Raw genomic sequence first — 23,600 nt, forward strand, 5'->3', positions numbered from 1 at the left:
CATACTGTGTAGGCAGTAAAATGGAGATGAAATTCCCAAGCAAGAAACAGAAAATTTGCATGAAATTTCAGAGTGTAACTTTTAGGGGTCATCTTTTTAGTTCTCCTTGCTTGGATTTGGATTTTCTTGCAGGTAGCAAGGTAATCAGCTCAAAGACATAATGTATTTATCTTTTCTTACATGTTTTGTTTCTTCCTTTACCCTACATTTACCTTTCCTTCCAAGAGACAAGTGAAACCACTGTTTTTATGAGAGAAGCAATATCAGCTATAGTACAAACAGGATATGTGTTCAAGAATCAGAAAAGCAGGGCTGTGGATATAGCCCAAATGGTAGAGTGCTTGCCTTTTATGCACAAGGCCCTGGGTTCAATCCCCAGTACCACAAAAAATAAATAAACCAGAAAATCTTGACTATTCTTCTTAAGAGATTATTATTATTATTATTATTATTATTATTATTATTATTATTATTATTGATTTGTTAACTTCCTCCAGTTCTTAATTATGTGTGACACAGTATGTCTTAGTGCAACATCAAATGCTATTGAATTTTGACCTAGGAAGGCATAAAGAAAATAATTTTATGATCTTATGATAATGCTTATTCAAAAGATAAATAAATAAGTAAATTTGAATAGACTGTTACTCAAAGAAAAAAATTTTAGCAACACAACCAATTGAATAATTTTAAATATTTAAACACAACACACACAAACCTGCATGTTTCTTTAACAATGCAACAAAATACTTAGGCTTTGTTCAAAATTCTTCATAAGGATTCTTAAACTTTGTCTTCCTAAGGCAAATTCAGTTTAGCGTTCCTGCAACTGTGCTCTGGGAACCCTATACATCAAAATTACATGGAGGAGCTTATTAAAGTGTAAATACATTGGCATATCTATTGAATTAGAATCTTTTTGGGGAAGTCCCAGGAATCTTGTTTAAACTTTGTAAATGACACTTCTGCACCCTAATACATGAACTCTCTTCTAAAACTTTGGGAGTTTAATTAGGATTTCTGGTTGTAGTGTCAGATATTTTCATTTCTTTAAGATGGGATAAACTTCTTGTGAATTCCATGAACTTCATTTTGTCAGGAAAATGTAATTAGCAATCCTATGGGTCATGCTGTTTTGAAGTTCTGTAACAATAGTAGCTATAGGCATAGTTATATAAAACAGAAGTCCTTCAGATTTAAAAATACTCTAAGTAGGTCACATATTAATGAGTAGGAAAGGTAAATTCCATTATAACAAATATATAACAAGCAATTCAATGTGATATTCTTATAATGGGTACACTGCAGGAATTGACTGGTGATAATTAAGATCCAACTGAAATTAATCATAGCAAAATTTAACAAAACTCATTACAGTTGTAAACTTTCTTCCACATGAACAACCTCACCTCTTTATAAACAGAATTTTACATAAGGCAAGCTACAAGGAGTTAATATACACACCTCAACTTCTCCCCTCAAGAATATGGCAGGAGCTGCAAAGTTCAAAGACCCTGTCTCTAAATAAAAATGCAAATGAGTCTTAGGGATTATGAAACCATTCCCTCCTACAAATAAAGAAATCAAAGATCAAATCACATGGCTGATGACAGAGCAAGATGGAAAATCCAAAAGCCCTGATTTCCCAGTCCTTCTCCAACCAGAGTGCATAATTAAATAATTCCTCCTGAAATAGCCACTGTTCTCAAATATGCAATATTAGCTGAAAGCAAGCATTTTATATAAACACAACAAATAAGCTATGGAGTAAAAAGAAAACACCACATAAAACATGAGACTTGAAATAAATTCCATTCTGCTACCTTGAATTACTCATTGCTTCTTTCTTGTAATTCAGGCCACAAAATACAATCATTTAAAAAGTCCAGTGCTACCTCAACTTCCCTACCAAAATCTGACAAAGCTAAAACAGAAGAGACAATGTGACCCCAAAATAATCATGGATAATTACTTGAGGTTTATGCAGATAGATGCAGTATGGTTGAGAAGAAACCAAGCAATGTTGTTAAGTTCTTCACATAATTTAAGCATCTGCTATAGACCTGAGCTTGGGTTTCATTTATTTATTCTATTTCTCAATAGTTAAACATGGAACACCTACTAGGAACTAGAAGCTGTGACATGCTCTTGATGTACCAAAAAAAAAAAAAAATCAACTGACAGGAAAGCAAAATTCTACCCCAAATTACAGTGTATTGTATTACAGAAGAACTACTAAGCTATGTTGAGTCAGAAAAGTCACACAATGGAAATGACATTGGCTGTGTCTAGAAGTACAACCAGGAGTCTATCTGATGGAATAATGGGAAAGGAAAAAAAATCATTTAGAATATTGAGAACAACATATGCAAGGTATGAAAAGTATAAGTAATCAGATAAGCACTTGGAAAGAGAGATCCAGAGAAGACTATATTATAGACAAAAGCATTGATTCTAGCTTGGCACAGTGGTTCACGCCTATAATCCCAGTAGCATGGGAGGCTGAGTCAGGAGAGTTGTCAGTTCAAAGCCAGCCTCAGCAATGGCGAGGTGCTTAGCAGCTCAGTGAGACCCTGTCTCTAAATAAAATGCAAAATAAGTCTGGGATGTGACTCAGTGGACAAATGCCCCTGAATTTAATCCCCAATACCCTCCTACCAAAAAAAAGCATTGATTCTGTGCCATTAAGCACAATGTGGCCAAAGCCAAATTATTTTCTAAAACAATAATAATCTACCATCTTTGGCCAAGAGACTGGTGACTGAAGGAGAGTATCTTTGAGAATCAGTCAGAAATAAATCTAGTTTTATGTTTCCTGTCTTGAGAGCTTTAGACACCCTCCCAGCTCTGAAAGTCCACTTCTTCAAGCAAGACTTCTAGGATTCCTAGAGTCCAAACAAAATCCTTGGAAGAAAAAAAAGCTTAATGATCAAATTAGAGGCAAAATTATACATCCCATGGTTACCATAAAATCTGATCTCTTTTCAAAGCCCCTTGGTATGTAAACTGTATAACAGTATTTTTGCATTGATGAGAGACAGTGGATGATATAGCTAAGAGTCAAACAGGAGTTCTCTATTTATAAGTTGTGTTTTCTTTTTCTTTTTTTCCCTCCCCCCTCCCCCAGGGAAGTCACATACCTCTTGGGACACCATTTATCTTACAGTAAAAGCCCTGCTAATTTGGCATGAAGCTCAAGCATGATGCAACGCAGGGCACCTGTCATAGGGTCTATATTGGGTCTTCCACTGGGGCAGCTGAGTTATGTGAGGACTTACCATATAGAAGCCATAAGGAATATAAAAATAAATCTGAGTTGAATTTTGCTCTCATGGAACTCACAATCTCTAGTGGAGGTCACAAATAGCTATCCTGTAAGGAGGAGAGCAGTTACTACAAGAGAAAACAGAGGAATCACTGGGGAAGCTGGGAAGAGAGAGAACTTGCAGTATGAAGGGACTTGGTCAGAGAAAAGGAACTAGGATCTGGCGTTGAGCCTGAAGAAGAGGAGAAGCTTCTGAGAAGGCACTTTCACTCCTTCCATGTGTTTGCAAGTATCCATCTGACCCTCTCACGGATGAAATAAGGAAGTGCCACAGATCACCCAACTTCACTACTGCAGTTCTGCAGCAGAGCAGAATTGAGAACTCCCCACTCTTCACCCAAAGCATTCGCCACGTATCACTCTGCCTCCTAAAACTGGGACCATTTGCAGGTGTGGAGGACAAGACGCGTTAGGGAAAGCAGCAGAAAGACTGTGATGGGGCAGTTGACCAAGGTTCCAGGACCGGGGAGAAGGGACTCAGCTGGGGCGCTGTGAAAGGGGAGAGCAGGGGCGGGCCAGGGGACAGTGGGTGGGAGGGCAGACCGAAGGGCGGGCAGCGGGCGCGGGCCGCCCTCGGGCTGGGGACTGTCCAGGACACTGGCCCAGGCTCAGGAGCCTGCACTCAGGCTTGCTGGCCATGGGGCAGCGGTCCCCAGCGCAGCGGCTGCTGCTGGCTCTGCTGCTGCTGCTGGTGTTACCGCCACTGTCCCGAGCGCTGCGCGGGGCGCGCTGCCCGGAGCCCTGCAACTGCACGCCCGACAGCGCCCTGCGCTGCCCCGGCCCACGGGCCGGCCTCACCAGACTGTGAGTACACCGCGCTGCCCTCCCACGCGGGACCCTCGCTCACTCCAGGCCACCTGCCCTGCCTACTTCTTTAGTCCTCTTTGCTGAAACCTGGGAGAAGGATGCTTCACCCTATCAAACTTCCCCTTTAGGATGATGATACTCTTAAGGTTGTCTGTCACCCAGTTCCCTGGTAGCCCAAACCCGCACTTTCTTCATGTTTGAAACCGAGGCAGGGGGCATGGAACTGCCCAGAAGCTCCAAGAGACGTCCTGCTTTCTGCCTCTGCGGAAGCGAACATGGGTGCAAGGCTCTTTAATCAGCAGTGGTCGCCGCCAGAGAAGTCTTTGTGTGGTGTTTGAGCCTGGGCCAGCCAGGTCAGTGGGCTCTGCCACCCTATGGTGCCAGAATGGAGTGCTCAGCCCCTAGGGCCAGGGTGACCTGATTTATCAACAAGGATGCTGGCGGGCCTACTCCTCTACCTGCATCCTGGTGAGCATATAAGTCCCTGCCCTGGCCCTGCCCCCAGATATTCTTGCACTTCAGTCTAGTAAGCTAAGCACTGAAAGGCCTTGTGTCTAGTTCCTAGTATGCCCCCACCTTCACACCCACAGACATGATTAAGGGAATGTGTGTATCAGCAAGCAGGTGCAGGAGGCTTTTGTTGAAGTCATAGGGTAAATAGGAGGAGGGGACCATCAGGTCTCCTTTCTTCCATTTAGAAAAAGGTTCCACATATTACATGATTCTATTTAATATGAATAACTGGATAGACTGAAAGTAGATCACAAGTTCCTAGGGGTTGAGCAAGTTGGGAGGCAAGCATTACTGCTAACAGGTGTGGGGTTTGGGATGAGGGAAAATATCTAAAATTAGATGGTGGTAATGGTTGTACATGAACATACTAAAAATCTTGATATTGTACACTTTAAATGGGTGAATTTTATCTTACATGACTTACATCCCAATAAAACTGTTAGGAAAGAAATGTTGGGGGTGGTATCCAAAACACACCTGACCAGGAGGTCTTCAATATGTTTTAACTACTTGAGACAATTGGATTCTATGTTGGGGATGGAAAGAGACCACCCCCATCTTCTTTGGACCCCAGCTGTCTGTCAGGGGTCTGTTCATGGAGAAATTCACCCTCTCCTCAGGGCTGGACTTTTCCCTGTGGAAGAATTAATGGCCTTCTGGGAATAGTTGTGGTTGAGAGAAACAGGTTAAGGGTTGAGGGGTTTATATTAATTAGTTTCCATTAATTATCTTGTCAGCTCCATTCCCTGAAGGTGATGACCATGCTGATAGAATTTGTTTCAATCAATCAACAAATCCATGGAACCTGCCTTCCAAGTTCCAGCCCTTGCCCTTCCGTGACAATCCTCCTGTGTTTCTCTTATGAATGATTGTGCCACTAATGGCAGTTTTCACCTGCTCAGTGCTTACACAGATTAGAAGAAACCACGATCCAGAGAGATAGAATAACTTGCTCAAGGTCCCATAGCTATTGAATAGCAAAGATAGCACTTTATCTATTAATTGTCTTTTTATATCTATCTTTGAAAATAAGAAAATTACCTCTTACTTAATTTAAAAAAAAATACAACTTCTCCAAGTTTGGTACTGGGTAGAGAAACCCCTGTGGCAGGGGAGAGGTAAGGAATGGGTGAGACAAATCCTAGCTCACCTGAGATTCAACTTTTCACTGAGATCTCACAAAGCTGACATATTTATGCTGGCCTGAGGGGGGACCCTTTCCCTGAAAAAAAGCTGAAGAAAAAAACAAAAAATCAAAATACTCTATCTCATTGTCCCACAGCATGGTTGGAAAAAGCCTAGAACCAGAAGCCATTAAAAGATTTCTGTGTGTGTGTGTGTGTGTGTGTGTGTGTGTGTGTATTGAAGCCAGGGTCTCATACATATTAGGCAAGCACTCTACCACTGACCTACATCCCCAACCCAACTTTTATTTCTGAACATATTTTTTTTGCAGTATTGGATATTGAACTCAGGGATTGGCATATGCTAGGCAAGTGCTGTACCTCTGAGCTACATCCTCAATCCATCCTCAAGATTTAACAGTGCTGACTAGAGTGAGGGGTAGAAGTGGGAGACCCACACAATAAAAGGATAGGTGGCAAGTCTGGTTCTCAAACAGGAGTCCCTTCTCCAGGCTATGAAGCTCTTTACTATCCACAAGGTATTCTGGAGAAATCTTCTACTTCCTCCCTCTGCAGGCTCCATCTTAGCATCCACCCCTACCTCCCAACATCCTCTCCTAGACATTTGGAGCCTTGAACCAAGCATGATAACCTTCACAAGGTCATCTTTAATGTGGACCAGATGACTGAAAGGTGACCTGTCTTTCAGGTGAGAATCCAATAGAGGCAGAGCCTATGTAGGATAATTTTTGGCACAACACAGTGACTGCAACATCCATATGACAAGAGTAATGTGTATGAAGCAATAGGAAAGTTGCTATTCAAGGCAATGTTTCTCAAAGTGTGATCTGGACCAGCCCATGAGCACCTAAGAAATGTTAGACCTGTGTTCTCAGGACCCACTCCAATGAACTGAATCTGAATCAGTGGAGGTGGCACCTAGTAGTCTGCACTTTGGCAACTCCTCTGGGTGATTCTGATGTGTGCTCAAGTCTGAAAAACACGGCATTGGTTTTTTGGTTAGTTGGTTGTTTTTTGTTTGTTTGTTTTAATCCAGGGGCACTTAATCACTGACAGGTTGTCACTAAGCTGCTGAACTGGCCTTGACCTGTGATCCTCCTGCCTCAGCCTCCCAAATTGCTGGGATTACAGGCATGTGCTACCATGCCCAGGCATTGTTCTTCATAGATATAATCCTCCTGAAGAGCAAGAAGTATATTTTAAACTTCCTACAGCCATACATTTTCCTTCCCCATCTTCCCCCTACCCACCATATACACAACACCTACTTATTGCAAAAGGCAATAAAATTAAAACCTTAAAATCAGAAAGAGATGAAAAATAAGCAAAATGGATGAAAGTTTGTTTTATTAAAACAGGAATAGAGGAAGGAAAAGGACAGACTGAAGATACAAGGGATGAGGAAAGAGTCATAATTATTGGAGGAAGATCTCAACAAGAAAGTAGGGAAGCAGCAGTTTAAGAACATAAGGGAGGAGATGATTTTTAGAGAGCAGGGATAGCTCTATGTCCTGGGGAATGGAGATGGATGTGCAAAGGATAACTCAGTGTTACCGCAGAGGACAGGAAAAGTGGGCAGGCTCATGCTGACATCCCCTGTTCTTGATGATGACTGAATAAAACAGTAAGTAATCATTAAGTTGTGAATAACAAGTTTTCAGGAGTTCATAAAAAGAAGAGAGCTGAAATTATGAGAAGAGTGCAATCTTGCACTAATTTATCCATAGGGTTTGGCTCTGCAGAGAGAAAGGGAGCACCCCAGACTCTGGGGGTTGGGGGAAGCAAGTACCTCAGAGCATACTGAAATTCATCAGCATCCATCAGTAGATGATTGTTTATGTCAGTCGTTTCAGGTCTCGATAACTCTACTTTCTAAGACCTTCATCTATTTGGTTTAAAAAGTAGAATAAACAAGTGCAGGAATTATAATTGCTTGTCACTGATGATCCCACTGCTTGAAAATTTTGAAAATGGCACTACTCAAATTGTTCATCTCTTTCCTCACCTTCCTTATTTTATTAACAACATAGGTATTTAAAATCTAAAATATGATACAAGAAATAGCCCATATTTTCACTTGTTCTAATTGATTTTAAATTTTTTCATTTCCTTTCTCTTTCTTATTAGTTCCAGGCAAATGGAAAGAAGGGGGGCGAAAATCTCACCTTGCACATGGTTATATAAAGATCTTTGTCTCTATGACAACAGAAAGGTTGATCTGCTTGATATGGAAACAGCTTCTGAAAAATCTGTTAGTAAGAAAATGCTAATAATAATTGTGGCAATTTATTTTTGAATGTTGTGCCTGCTAAACAGAGATGAAACTTTTAAACTATATTGTAAGATACAATCCAAAGACTCCGGAAGGATAAAAAGTATGTATCCACCAGTCCAGTGTCCCTCTTCTTTCCTGAGTGTCTTCCTCTTCCTTGGAAGTCAGGGTCCCAAACAGCACTTCAGGCTGTAGAAGTAGGCACATGTGGAGGTGGTGGCTTCTGTCCTTGAAGTGGCAACACACCCCAAGAGACTAGTCTAGATGGGAAAAGAGAAGACAAGGCTGTAAGGTTTCAGAGAGTAGGTCAGTCACTATAACATGAAGTCCCCAAGGGATGACTTCATGGGCCAAATGTGAAGAAGATAAACCTTGAAAGAAAGAAGGGAAGAAGAGTCACACAGAAGAGTCCTTGCTGGGGGGCTGGGGTTGGGGCTCAGTGGTAGAGTGCTTGCCTAGCATGTGTGAGGCATTGGGTTAGATCCTCAGCACCACATAAAAATAAATAAATAAAATAAAACTATTGTGTCCATCTACAACTACAAAAAATTTTTTTAAAATGAAATATGATATGTCAAGAGCTTTGTAATGTTGTGAACAGCCAATAAAAATAATTAATTAATTAATTAATTAATTAATTAAATAAAGTCCTTGCTGAAAAGCAAAGGAAAAGGCTGAGTGGACTCTTCCCTCTTCATGCTTCCCCCAGGTTCTCTGGGGGGAACTTTTTTTTTTAAGGCAAGATAAAAAGCCATCAGAAATCTTTGAATAGTTTCTCAGAGGGCTGTACAAAAAGAAAATGGATTCTATTATGTAATTCTTGACTAATAATAAACTTTCAATAAAAGTCTTTCTTGGGCGGCTGGTTACAAAGACATTAAAACTATGATTAGGAGTCATTTCCCCATGAAGCCTTCCTGGATGGCCACCACCAGAAAGTCCATGCAGCACTCCTAGCCTCCAGCTTCTCCCTCAATAGGTTTGCTTTCATAACCTGCACTTCATGCATTTTTGCACATATCCTACCAGAATATAACCATTTGGTCAATGTGTACCTGTTCTACTGGAGCAGGATTTTTGATCTTCAGTACTTTAACACTTGGGACCAGATAACTGTTTGTTGCAGGGGACTGTTGCACATCCTAGGATGTTCAACAGCATTCCTGGCCTCAAATCACTAGCTGCCAGTAGCACTGTCCTCCCAAATTGTGAGAACCAAAAATGTTTCTAGATAAATACTCCTTCAGTCCTTAGTTTTAAATCAATGTGCTAGAGCCCTCTGAGAAACTATTCAAAGATTTCTGATGGCTTTTTATCTTCCCTTTATCTGAAGAGTCCACTCAGCCTTTTCCTTTGCTTTTCAGCAAGGTCTTAATAATGTAATTCCCAGAATTTTGCATTTATTATTATTAAAGGGTTTACTGAGCTACATGATGACTAAAATGAGCAGACAACTACAAAGGAACAAGGAATTAATGCAAAAAGGAAGCATGTTTGTTAACTAGCATGGCACCATATCTAAGTGTCATTTCTTAAATCTCCATCATAAGAATGGGAGATGAAAGGGTGCTATGGGAAGTGGAGGACGTTCTTTGTGTCACAGTTTATGTCAACATCCAAGTCCTAGAATCTGCAGGCTCTCAGTCTGTCCTATAAATGGGAAATAACAGATATACCAGCTGCAGAGAAGCAGACCTTCAGCTTACCCTTATTAGTAGATCCCATCTAAATGTTTTAATTTTGGTTGTTTGTTTTTAACTCTCTCAAGAGGGAAGGCTTAATCCCCAGCCCATGATTCCTTAAAAACAAAGAAACCAAAAACAAACAAAAATACCAAGGGAGCCTGAATCAAGATAGATGGGTTCCCAGTGCAGGATACCAGGTTAACAGACCCCAGGAAAGCAGCACAGTACAGAGAGGAGCCTAGCAAGCTCTTGCAAGAAGAATAGTTTGACCTATCCTCAGCTTCCCTGCAGCTGGGCCAGAAGAAAAATCTCAGATTTCAGAAAGTTCATGTCCCACTTTCCTACTTCACCCCCTTCCTTAGAAAGAAGAAAGGAAGAAAGGAAGAGGGAGAGAAGGAGAGTGGGAGGGGAGGGGAGAAAGGTACAAGGTAGGAGTTGATCTTGAACCTCAATTCTAATTCAGCCCTCCCAGCCATGCTTTTGAGACAATTCTTAAACCTGGTTGTGCTAATAAACTCCTTATAGGAAGCTTTGGGAGGGCCAAATTTTATTAGTTTAAGAATCATCTTTGGGGCCATGGTTGTGGTTCAGTGTTAGAACGCTTGCCTAACACGTGTGAGGTTCTAGGTTCGATCCTTAAAATCACATAAAGAATAAATAGATAGAGAGATAGATAGATAAATAAAAGTATTGTATCCATCTACAACTAATTTTTTTAAATCATCCTCTTGGGAAAAGTGAATGATGTTCACTAGCAGGATACTAAGAAACAAGCAAGAGCTCCCAAAATCTCAGTGAAGTATAGAGCCAAAAAAGTTCACACCCACATCCCTTTGGCATTGGATCCAGCTTTCCCTTAGAAAGCAGTGATTGCTTGGGATTCTTCTTCATTGTTGTTTTTATTACAAAAGCAGTAAATCAGGTCAACTCAGAGATCAGCTCTGCTCCTTTACATACCTCTATCTTCTTCCCAAGCCCTTGATTTGGCTTTCTTTCTCTCCCTCCTTCCTTCCCTCCCTTCCTTCCTTCCTTTCTTTCTTTCCCAGGGATTCAACCAAGGGATGATTTGCCATTCAGCCACATCCCCAGCCCTTTTTTATTTTTTGAGACAGCCTTCACTAAGTTTTTTAGGGCCTCCCTAAGTTGCTGAGACTGGCTTTGAACTTGCAATCTTCCTGACTCAGCCTCCTAAGTTGCTGGGATTACAGGTATGCTCCACCATTGACTTCTTTTCTTGAAATGAGGTGACAGAGGTCTCTTTCAAAACTATTTTCTCCCAGAGTGGCTGCACCACACAGTGCATGTATAACTCTGAGCTTACTCATGGGACTTTGTTGTGGTGGTGGTGGTCCTAGAATTGAACCTAAGCTATATCCCCATCCCTTTTCCCTTTTAATTTTGAGTCAGGGTCTCATTAAGATGCCCAATCTGGCCTCAAATTTGCAATTCTCCTGCCTTGACCTCCCAAATAGCTGAGATTACAGGTATGCACAACTGTGCCCGGAACATGTGAGGTTTTAAAGCCAGTTCAGTCACAGTGATAGAGAGAGGCCCTTTTGCTCAATTGCAGATCTGAGAAGGTGGGCTCCATGCAACCATATATATGCTCTGTTCCTGCAGTTCCCTTGGTTCAAGAAAAAACAAACACTTAACGCCAATTTTAGCAAATTTCCCACCAGCTTTATATATAGAGAGAAAAAAATTAAAATAATCCTACCTACCATGCAGGTGGACTATCTGATTTGGTGGGCAGCTTCTAACAACTTCTATACTGGATCCTCATTATTCTTAGCTTCCATCTCACTGGGAGATAACACCCCCCCACCCCGGCAGCAAACCACTCAGAGCTCTTCTCTGTGTGGCCCTGAATCATAGTTCTGTAATGCCACCTGAGCTAAGCTCAGAAAAGTCCAATTTATAAATAAAATGCAACTTTTTATCCCTTGCTGCTGTTACATCTGTCCTTGGCTCTGATGCAATGAGATTATGCCTGGGTTCCTACTCCTTCTCATGACCAGCAGCACACAACATTCCTGAGCCCACAGGGGTAGGAACTCAGGTGTGAGTCTAACTGAGTCTAACACGGGCCTCAAAGTATCTGATCAGTAAGACAAACACAAGGCAGACCTGACTTCTAGCACCATTAGCATTCCCTAATTTGCACTGTAGGTTCTCACTAGTGACAAAACCTCTATGCTCTGTTTAAAAGGGGTGTGATGATTGCTGCCTCTGAGTGGGGCCTGCTATGATGAGAATAAACAAGACTATAGTGCCCAAATTAGTAGTAAATAAAGGTTTCACATAACCATAAAGTGGTATTGTTACAGTCTCATGGGGCAAAGAAGACTGAAACCCACTGCCCATACATGAGGTTGAGTAGTAAATACCTATTCTCTATCCGGGGCAAGCCTGAAAAAAAAGAGTTTTGTTACTAGAAGGTGTTAATTAGAGAAAATTACCCACTAGGTCTTCTCAACCTGTGGGTGAATAAGTTAGAATGTCAAAATAGCAGAGGTCATTATTGCCTGGAGTCTAATATTCTGTCCTTTTCAGCTCAAACTGCATTGCCTCTGAAACATCCCTTCTAATACCTACTATAGGTTGTTTTAGCCCAATCTGCACAGTAGGGCATCTAAGGCCATTCTGTATCTTTTCCTTTCCCCATTCCCCATCACTAAAGCTCAGGCTGGACACAAAAAAATCTTCAGATCAAACTTGCTCACCACTCAGGAACTATGCTCTGAAATGTACAGGATCCAGACATTATCCCTGCCCTCCAAGAGCTTACAGTCTTCCAACCATAGGAGATGAAGGCCCAGTTCTCAGATCACTGCAGGAAATGCAGAAGGTGATAAAAACTAGCAAAGGTCAAAAATCAGGTAAGAGTTCAGACCAGGAAGCCATCCTTTGTAGCCACAGTAACAAAGGAAACTTGGTGGAGGGTTAGTTCTTCAAGGCTCACTTTTTATCACAGCAGGTGGCCAAGCAAACAAGCAAATGTGGTGACCCCATAAATTCATGACTGGCCTTTGACACCAGCTTAGAAAGGCTGCTAGGAAATCACAATGCAAAGCCTTCTATTCTCTCTCTGACCATCAGCACGTGCTCTGTCTGTGTTATGAACATATGATCAATGGAACAGAGGACTACTTCACCATGGAAATTTGGGGTGGGGCTCTAGTTAAGGCTTTTCTCATGTGCAAGCATTAGAAATCAACTCTGACAAATTTAATCATAAGAGAAAACTCAATGGAAGGATAAGGAGGTAGAAGGATGCCAGCAACAACCGAAGAGAATCTAGCATCTTAGCAACAGGAGGTCAAGGAAATTTTCTCTAGATTCCACCTTTTAAATGAATCAGTTCCAAAGACCTCCTTTCTGTCTCTGTATTGTAAGTTTTCAATTCCCAAAACACACACACACACACACACACACACACACACACACACACACACGAAGCATAGAATCATCCTGCTCCATCAGTGAGGTTTTTCCACCATGATGCTACCAGTAGTGGCATACTTCCAGAAGAAAGGGGTGTTTTTGAGCCAAGCAACCACACAAATTGGTGTCTACCAGAACAGATAAATTAGTGAAAAGTGAAGGCACATATGCCAGTAATTTCAGGTACATCAAACCCATCCTCCGATTAATTAAAAGTATATAGTATGTCAATAGCAACCAGCATTTACACGCTCACTCAAAAGAGGAAAAAAAATCTTTTTAAGTGTGGAGCAAGAAAAGCTTGTAATGAAAGGGCTTCCTGAAGCATATATGCAATGTCACTGCCCTGACAACATAATATTCTCTGCTTCTGAAAAATATTTTTGAGAAATCATTAGAAATGACACAGACATTCCCCAGGGAGAATTCAACATGTAGTTTTATTTACCAGAGTTATTCTTTTCATGTTACATTATTGCTGGAAGAATTAAGGGCTAGATTGGGTTATTTTGTTTTGTGTCTTTAGAATACTTTAAATGGTTTTGTGTAAGGGCTTAGGTATGTTTACCATTTTCCTCTGAGGCTTTATACTTTTAAATTAGTTGCTGCACAAGTAACTTGGAAAATGCATTATCCAGGGAATCTTCTTAACATTTTGGTTAACATGACAATTCACAAACTCCACCACAGCAGCTTTCTTGATGTTCTGGAATGGCTGTCTTGGAGGAGAGTGCAAATTGAACTTTTCAGTAGGAGGGTTCCAACTGATTGAACTTTTTAAAATCAATGAGCAATTGCAAACTCTGTAGAATGGTTTGCTAGAGCTAAAATATTTAATGGAAGATTGTTCTTTATGATTTCTCTAAAAGGCTATCAGGGGCTTATCTTAGTCCAAAAGAAAGATACCAAATGGGAATGTCTAACCTTCTTCACAGTTGTCCTGTATGTAATCAGTGGAAAGTCAAGACACAGAGACAAGTCATAGGAACTACATAGGCTGAAGAGTGACTCATGACAAAGTCAGTTCCAAGGTACAGGATCCACCTACCTACCTGCCAAGGAAGTAGAGTTGTCATGAGATGTAGCAGAGGTAGCTTAAACTTTTTACAATGAGTTGTTGTAAATTAAACCACTTACTGAATTACTATCTTGTGCTAGATGTTGTACCAGTATTATATAAACATTTTCTTATTTAAGCTAAATATATATATATATATATATATATATATATATATATATATATATATATATATATATATATATATATTTAACACATTCTATAGACTTGGAATGAAGCCATGATTTGAATCCAGGCATTCTGGTTCTAAAGTCTGCACTCTGTGCACGCTGTATTGCTCAAGAGAGAAAGCAAGTGCAGTTATATATGGAAGATACATTACCCAAAGTATATGACTTGAGATGAACCTTTACCTAAGAGTAGAATTTGACCAGCAGAGAAGACTTGAGATGTGCATCATGGTGGTAGAAACAGTACGAATGAAGGCAGGAAAATGTGAGGTGAGCTCAAGAAGCACAAATGGTCTGATTGTCTAGGGAAACTGTCCAGTAGAAATAAGATGTGAGTCTAAGGTTGTAGCTCAGTGGTAGAGCACTTGCCTAGCATGTTTAAGACACTGGATTTGATTTTTAGCACCACATAAAAATAAAATAAAATAAACATTGTGTCCATCTACAGCTAAGAAAGAAAGAAAGAAAGAAGATGTAAATCCTTTTAAATTTCTGGTACCTACATTGTAAAAGTTTTTGAAAGGTGAAACTAATTGTAATACAATATTTTATTTAATCCAGTATGGGCAAAATATTATCATGTCAATATGTAATCAATACAAAAATTATTAATAAGGTATTTTACATTATTTTTTCAAAGCCTAGTATTATTTCATACTTACAGCTCATCACCATTCAGACTGGACATATTGAACAGTGCAAGTCTAATATAATGGTTACATGAACAGAGAGTATGTGATATAACTGACAAACGAAGAATGAAAATTGAATGAAAGACCGAGACATTTGTAGGAGCCAAGGGGAAGCACAAAAGAGACTTGAGTACTAGAATGACATAGAAGGAGCTATCAGAAAGAATGATCTAGACCAGGCAGGGGAGAGCCAGAATAGAGAAACAGAATAGGAAAACATTTAGGGGCCCTAGAATAGTCAAGGTTGAGAAAAGAACGGCCAAAAGTAGCAGTGGGTAAGGACTAAAGCAGCCAGAACCAAGAGACAAGACAAGAAAGCAAAATCCACCAGAGACAAGGTATTCAATGGTAGAACAGAGGACATGGTAGTAAGCACCTGGTAAATTCTCAAATAAGTTCCGGCGGTAGGCAGATGGGGTGGGGGTGGTGGTGGGGAATGCAACAGTAGACATTAAGCACAGAGGAAGACAGAAAAATGAGAGAAAAAAAATATTCTGGCAGTCTCCAAAGATTCAAGAATAGAAATTTGAACTGCATCCTCAAGTTGAAGACTGGGCACAAATCCTCAATAACCGAAGGTTAGGTTTTCACAGGAAGAAGAAAGCACTGTGTAATAGAGTGTATCAACAAACACCAAGTGAACAGTGCAGATGTGATTTAGTTGGCGGAGGACACCATACTGGACCAGGAAGAAATGACCTAGATCTAGTCCAGCTTTGCCCTTAAAATTACCATGTGCTTTCAGGGAAGTCATTTCACCTTTCCTCATTTAAAATTCTTCCTCTGTAAAGTAGAGGCTTGGACCAAAAGGACTTGTAAGCAGCCCCATCACTCTGACTCCATGAGCCTAATAGGATCAGTGCTTCAGGCTGTAGTCAACTGATAATCAAAACCTCTGGGCTATATTTTTAAGGAACATTCCAAAATTTTCTGATGTAAAGTTTATCATATTGGATGTCCACCTATACTGACTTCATATTTCAGTTAACACTGAAGCCTTAGCTTCCTCTAGGTAAATACTGAAGAGGCTAATAAATGAAGACATTGCCCATAATGAAGTTACTAAACAGATGAGCTCAAAGTCTAAAATCATTTGAAAAGGAGAAAGTCATTTTTATTTCATTCTAAGATGAAAGCAAGTTTATTATAATTAGTGAGCAGGTTTGAAAAGAACACAGTAATTGTAGCTGGGGATATAGCTCAGTGGGTAGAGTGCTTGCCTCACATGCACAAAGCCCTGGGTTCAATCCCCAGCACTACCAAAAAAAAAAAAAAAACAGTAATTTTAGTAAGTCTCTTTTAAAAGTAGAATAAGATCTTATGTAATAAATACACAGGAATTAACATTTCTTCAAATTTAAATAAATAAAACCCCTTCCATTTCAATAAGTTCATGGGGCTGAGGGCTTTGGCCTTCTCTGATTTTTCTTTTTCCCTCCCTTTGATTTTATATTGTTTTAAAATTCAGGTGTAGCCCTAGCAATAAACTAATTGTCTGTGGAAAATGGATGGATGTTTGTGCTGTCTTAAATCGATAATATAGATGGTTTTCTTAAATAATTAGAAGGTAGTGAATAAAAATATTTCATTTCTGCCATGTGTTGGACAGAGGAAAAGCAAGGTACCAAAGATGCACACACTCCCAGGCTTTGAGGATTCCAGATTAACACTGGATGTCTTCCCTGGCTCTCTTCTTTCTCTGGAGCTGCTCAGCCTGTGGGCTTCAGAGGGTGGTCCTGCCCTGAGAACTAGCTTGCACTCTGAGAAACCAAGGACCCTACAGTTATAATTTACTTTCTGCAATACCTGTCTTTAAAGAGAGGGGGGAGGGAAGAGGAAAGATCTGTGTGTCTATTGAACCCTACTTTTCATTCATCTAGGGAGTTTGCTATTTAAAGGAATCCCTGCAGTGAATCCTTCTGTAGAACAAAGAACCCTTTGATAATGCAAATGTCTCTCAATTGATAGGTTTTTATAAGCAAAGATTTCCAAACCACAGTTTCCTTGAAGAGGAGACACAAGAGCCCTCCTGAAGAGTAATGAAGCTCTCCAGCTTTGAGGGTTAGTTAACAACTTAGTGAACTGGACAAATTGACTCCTTCCAAGGTCTACTATGCCATTAAATCCAAAAAACAAAAAGAAGGGATCTAAGCCCCATCTCTGAGGACCTAAGAAACATTAGAAATGACAAAGGAGGATATAAACTGACATTATTTTCAAGATAATTAGACTTATCTGAATACTGTAAATTTTACCATTGCTGGGCTCTGGCACAGGTAGGAGCTTGGCAATTTGAGTTGGCTAGGATGGAGATGACATCAGTTGCCCAGGTGAAAGAGTTATTAGAAGGAGCTCAAAGATAGAACTGTCCTGAGTAAGCCCACCTTGAGATAAAAGGGCCACACCTTTATTCTGCACACTGATCACTCATTAGATGAGGGCTGCTCAGGAGAGAAGATATAATCCTTGATGAGATAGCAATGTTAGAATGAAAGTATAATTTCAGGAGAGCAATTTAGTTGAGGGTTTCTGCCACCCACTCTCTGAGCAGCTGGGAGAATGAGCCTCTGTACTAAAGGGTGATTCTGACAGCCCACCAGAGCATCCACTAGAGGAGCTAACTCAACTATACTAGGTAGCCCCACCACAGAGTCCCTAACTGTGCCAGGAGGCCCAGTCTGAAAGTCTGAATCCATCAGTGAGAGATACTAGGTTGATTCTAACAAGATAGTAACTAGGAACCGGTCTGGAGCAGCAGTGTTCCTTTAAGAACAGAGATGCAGGGATTGGGAATCTGGTGATTGGGAAGACGGGAAGGCAGGAACTAGTTGGAGCCCCACTCCTAGATGGACTTGAGGGATAGCAAGCAGTCTTCAGGATAAGGAGTCAAGGCAAATGTAAGCACCAACATGGCATGGGCCATGCCCAGGGCTTCATCAGAGTCATAATCAAACACAAGACTCCCCAGATGAGAGGATGAGGTGACTTCATTTCAATCCTAAGGAGTAGAGACTGCTTCTACTTTAACTCTAATCCACAAATGGAAGGATTGGGGACCTGCAGATGGGATTAATGAATAGCTGGATATTTCAGAGTTTATGACACTAAGGCTGCCTTAATCATCCCATCTAACCATTTTTTTGGGGGGTGGTACCAGAGAGTAAATTTAGGGGGCATTCGACCACTGAGCCACATCCCCAGCCCTATTTTATATTTTATTTAGAGACAGGGTCTCACTGAGTTGCTTAGCACCTCACTATTGCTAAAGCTGGCTTTGAACTCATGATCCTCCTGTCTCAGGCCCTAGAGCCACTGGGATTACAGGTGTGCACCACCATGCCTGGCTCACAGTAACTTTCTTTTTCTTTCTTTTTTTTTTTTTTTAGAGAGAGAGAGAGAGAGAGAATTTTTAATATTTATTTTTTAGTTTTCAGCAGACATAACATCTTTGTTTGTATGTGGTGCTGAGGATTGAACCCAGGCCGCACGCATGCCAAGCGAGCATGCTACCACTTGAGCCACATCCCCAGCCCTCACAGTAACTCTTAATAGAGTTGATTATTACTAACATAATCCACTAGTGAGGTTAGAACCCTCATGACCAATCAACATCCACCTTTGAACACTGCTGTAATTGGGGATCAAGCCTTCAACACGTGTGCTTTTTTTTGGTGGTGGGGAGGGTCATTCCAGATCCAAATTATAATAGTCTTCCTCTGTTTTAATTATTTATTTTATCCCCTTCTCCCACTTCTGTTCCTCAACTCACCATAGACAATCAATCCTAACATATGTTCATGTGTTTTAAAATTTCTAAGGTTTTGTGTGCAGGTAGTTTAATTCTGCAAATAGTGTTACGTATATCGAATTAGTTGTTTCCGTCACTCCCATGATTCTAAGATTCACCCAAGCTGTTCTGTGTGCCTTCAGCTTCCAAGTGTTCATCTACTTGACTAGGTATGTACTGTGTACATTGTACCTGCACCCTTACCCAGGGATGGACACCTAACTCCCAATGCCACAATGTGGTCAAGAAAATTCTTGTATAGGTCTCCTTAGGAATCAGTTTAAAAATTTCTCTGGGATGTAAACAGGAATGGAATTGTAGAGTTATTTAGATAATTGTTCACATTGCTAAAAGTTTCTGGCATCTTGGGAAGAATAATAGAGGCATCCATCAGAGAAGGAAGCACCTACAAAGGGTGTAAATTGCAATGGCCCTTAACAAATCACATCTGGACTAGAGGAATCACTTTTCATGTTCTATAGCACAGTGGGTTAACTATGGTTGACAATAATTCATTTAATATTTCAAAACAGTTAATAGAGAGGATTTCAAACATACCTGTCTGAGGTGATAGATATGCCAATTACTCTGATCTGGTCATTACACATTGTACAGGTGTGTTGAAATGTCACCCTCTACCCCATAAATATTGAAATTGCTACATGCTAATTTAAAATGAAATATATTTTTAAAAACACAAGGCAATTCAGGTTACACTATGAACAAATTTAAATATAGGAAACAATACTTAATGCTGAGCTATTGCTCCAATTGAAAACAAATCAAAAATGGAAACAAGACTTCTTGAAATAAAAGTATTAAGCAATGGAAAAAATGTTTTGAATTCACAGAATCACATTCTCCATGGTGCCTCCTGGGAACACATCTGCTGTGAAAAGCACATGTACCTGCTTCACCCCGCTTCTCTCCCTACTCTCTGGCCCCAAGCCTCTTTCTGCACCCAGCCACATACTCCAAGATGTCAGTTGTTTGATCGGTGTCCCTTTTTAGATAGGGACTCTTATTTTCACTCTCATTATAGCTGCCTTTCCCACTCTGCAGCGTGGACATCAACTCTACAAAATTTCATCTTGCACCAGGGCTGTTCAATAGTCACTGGGGACAGCCAGTGCATGATCTATAGCTTCTCTCACTTCTGTCCGACCTTTGCTCCTCTTCCTTCATCCATACATCAATGAAGAGCTCAGGCAACCCCCTGGCGAATCTGAACCAAACTGTTCTGGGAGCAGCAAGCTCCCATTTAGGGGAACAGGCCGCCTGTTGAGAGGTGCCGGCTTCTGGGCTCCATTTACATGAATAAACACCTCTGAAGGGTTTGGTTGAAGCTTTTATGTAAACACTCTCCAAAATATGTTCTGCACTGCATTATCCCCAGCAATAAAGATTCTGGAATCAGAATTTGGCTGTCAGTTTTATTGATGTTGCATGGGGTACAGTAGAATACAGCTTTCTCTTCTGGAAATTTATTGGCTTGGCAGTGCAGAAAGCAATAAAACTGTGTTTTTAATCAGTAAGCCAAGCAGACATGATTCCAGAAGAAATATAGGACGCAAACATGCCATGGCAAGAAGATTTCTCCCTCCACTATCCCTGTTCTTCTCAGATCCCCAGTTAAATAATTTGGGGTTTTGAATAATGTGCTTGGTGGGACAGTCATCAGGAACAGAATCAGAGGACCAGGTTTGGATTATTTCCTCTAGGTTGTCTCATCTCTAAGAAACTGTTGAATGAAAGCACTCTTCTGAAATCTCTAAAACTCCTCTGTATTAGCTTCAAGAGAGGAACTGCTGGTAAGCTGCTTTGAGAGAGAAACAGAGTGTGACGTGCTTCCTTTCAAGAGAAGCAAGGATGGAGTGCTTGTCCTTCCACCTTACTCACCAAGAGACAATGGGTTAGGAATCACTTGCTTCATTTAGCCCAGTACTGCACATTGGAAAAGGCATTCAGAGTCAGTCTGCTTGGTTGTTACCTTGTCCACAGTACCTAATTTCTTTCTGACCCAATTTCTTCTACTATCAAAATGGAAATACCCCTTCACGCCATTGTTGCATGAATAAAATAAAGTTGTAAGTGGGTATATGTAACAGAATTACAACGTAGCAAGTTCCTTCTAATGCCTCACTGATTGATATTTGCTCATCACAGAGGACTTGTTTCTTCTTGAAAGCTAAGACAGTCCCTGCTGTGTAGACATCTAGAAAAAATGAGACAGCATCTCCCTACTCTGTTCTCATATACCTGATAGTCACTGGATTTCCACTTGAAATGACCTGATCCATTCGCTTCCTCTTTGCCAGTCCTGAGCTGAATCTTGAACCACTGGAGATGCCTGATAAATGGTTGACTGTTCATCTCTAATTTGCGGAAGCTTTCTTATGCACCTCTTAACCTCAAGATCCTTTAACCTTCCCATATCATCCTGAACTGGTTTTCCTGTTGCAAACTGGAGCTCTTTTCTCAACTCCTATGTCTTGTACAGCTTTCACCTCAATTTTATGAATACTCAAGTTGTTCCTGTAGATGTTAGTGCTCTCATAGACATTCTCCCAAATGATGTGAAATTCCCATGTGAATAAAACCATAGGAGCAGAGTGGCCTGGTTAGGACTATATTGAAATGGCTGCCTGAGGAAGATAGGTTAGGTGGAAAGAGGCCATTATTTAGGGAATCTTCCCTTCTCCTACCTGCATGGTTCCCAATTGTATTTTCACCATTCATTTCTCCACTGTATCTAAAAAAAGGCTTCTTATTTCATCCTCCCAATCAGTTCTACAGGACCACTCTAAAGCCATTTATTAACTATTTACTTGGTTCGAGCCTTGACTTTACAGAGGTAATCTTGATTAATTACTACAACAATCCTATGTGATAGGAATTACTATTCCAATTTTGTTGATGACAAAAGAAACAGAGGGCTTAAAGAACATGCTCAGGGTCACATAATCAGGAGGTGAGACAATGGAGATTTGATCCCAGATGCATCTAATCCCAATGTTCATGACCGTAACCACCCAATTACATATGTTTTGATAAAGACCAAGAATAAGTCATGGTATATCTCCTTATTGATATGTTAGAATACTCAACCTGCATCTAGTTGTTGTTACCTCTGTAATATCTCTCTCTCTCTCTCTCTCTCTCTCTCAAACACACACACACACACACACACACACACACACACACACACACACACACTTTATTTATAAACTTAAAAGGAACCCAGTCTGAAAACTTAAACTCTTGACTTTTCGTTTTTCTTTTCTAGATCACTCACTTATCTCCCTGTCAAAATCATTCCATCTCAAGCTTTCAGAGGACTTAATGAGGTCGTAAAAATGTAAGTAAGATATTGCATATTAAAAGACATTCAGAATCAAAATAATGAATTTTCTTCTAAAAACACAACTGAAAAAGAATAATTTTTCTAGGAGAGAAATAGTGTTTAGGACACCCAAGTATTTTTATCTTCATAATACAAATAATATCTAGGGGCCTTTGAAGAAAAGGTATGATTTTCAAGAGTCATTAAAATCCAGATAATTAACCTTGGTTCAAAGAATTGAATGCATTTTGATAAGTGATGATACACTTTTTAAGTAAAAAACAAGATATATTTCAATCATAAAAATTCTTCTACTAGAACAGCTATTCCCTTGTGTCACATTTTTAGATAACTCCCACACAGAAGAAAATGTGTTGGAAGTTTATTGTGCATCAGAAGATAATCTTTGTATCTAAAATATAATAAGTGTATGACAAAAACACAGTATTTATAGACTTATTGATGAAAGGCATTTATCAGAAGTGTAAAGCAGCCTGATAATGCAATATGATCTCATGTCTGTCAGATGTAAGTTCAATCATTTGTCCCTGGGTTTTTTCAGCTTCCAGAGTCAAAGACTCCATACATAAAGATAAAATTTTCTCAGGAGAAAGAACTTTCCAGCATCCTCCTTAATGCTAACCTGAATCAAAGGATGGTTATTTTGTTCCTATAGGGCATCTGTAACATTAACAATCCATTGGACTTTCAGGCAGATTTACACCTCCAAAGAAGATGCTATACTGTTAAGCCTAGCTCCTTGGAGAAACTCTGCTGCTCTTTAGGGTGTTTAGTATTATCATTATTAAGTTATTAAAATTCTATATTGAAAAGAAGCAATGAGAATATTAAACTAAGAATATTAAAATATACTCAAGAATTGTGCATCTTATAGTGTATTTGCTGCTGATTACAGACATGTCGGTTGACTAAAGCCTAACCCATGTTCTTCTGACTGCACTCAAGTTTAAATGTTGAGTTTTGATAACTTTCAATGCATTAAGACCTCCTACTCAGAAAAGCAGCCACACAGTTAAATAAGCAAACATTAGGTAGGAATAAGATGAATCAGCCCAGGCAATCCATTACTGTGTTGTTCAGAAAAGACATTAACAGCCTTAGGCTCTGCCTTTCTATGGGCTAAAGCTCTCATCAAGTCTGAAGCGTTCAGTAAGCATTAACCTTAGAAATACACAAATGTACAATTTGTGAATTTGAGACTTTTATCTCAGCTGGCAGCAGATAGTGGCTCATGTTGGGATTTTGGATAACACTGACATTACTAACATGCTTAGGGATAGCAAAGATGGTTGCTTTATGTTGTGTGTTTTTAAAAAGT

General features: G+C 40.1%; 1 protein-coding gene across 1 annotated transcript in view; it reads left to right on the top strand.

The window, feature by feature from the left end:
- Positions 1 to 3,962: 3,962 nt before the first annotated feature.
- LHCGR (luteinizing hormone/choriogonadotropin receptor) overlaps positions 3,963 to 23,600 on the top strand; it is a gene marked incomplete at both ends in the record, with an annotated part of 62,719 nt that continues 43,081 nt past the window's right edge. The window contains 2 exons of the mRNA XM_081264227.1: positions 3,963 to 4,129; positions 22,205 to 22,276. Of these exons, the coding sequence (XP_081120353.1) occupies positions 3,963 to 4,129; positions 22,205 to 22,276 (239 nt within the window). The remainder of the gene's footprint in view (positions 4,130 to 22,204; positions 22,277 to 23,600) is intronic.

The sequence above is a fragment of the Spermophilus citellus genome, assembly GCF_964194105.1.
Source record: "Spermophilus citellus genome assembly, chromosome: 13".
Classification (NCBI taxonomy): domain Eukaryota; kingdom Metazoa; phylum Chordata; class Mammalia; order Rodentia; family Sciuridae; genus Spermophilus; species Spermophilus citellus.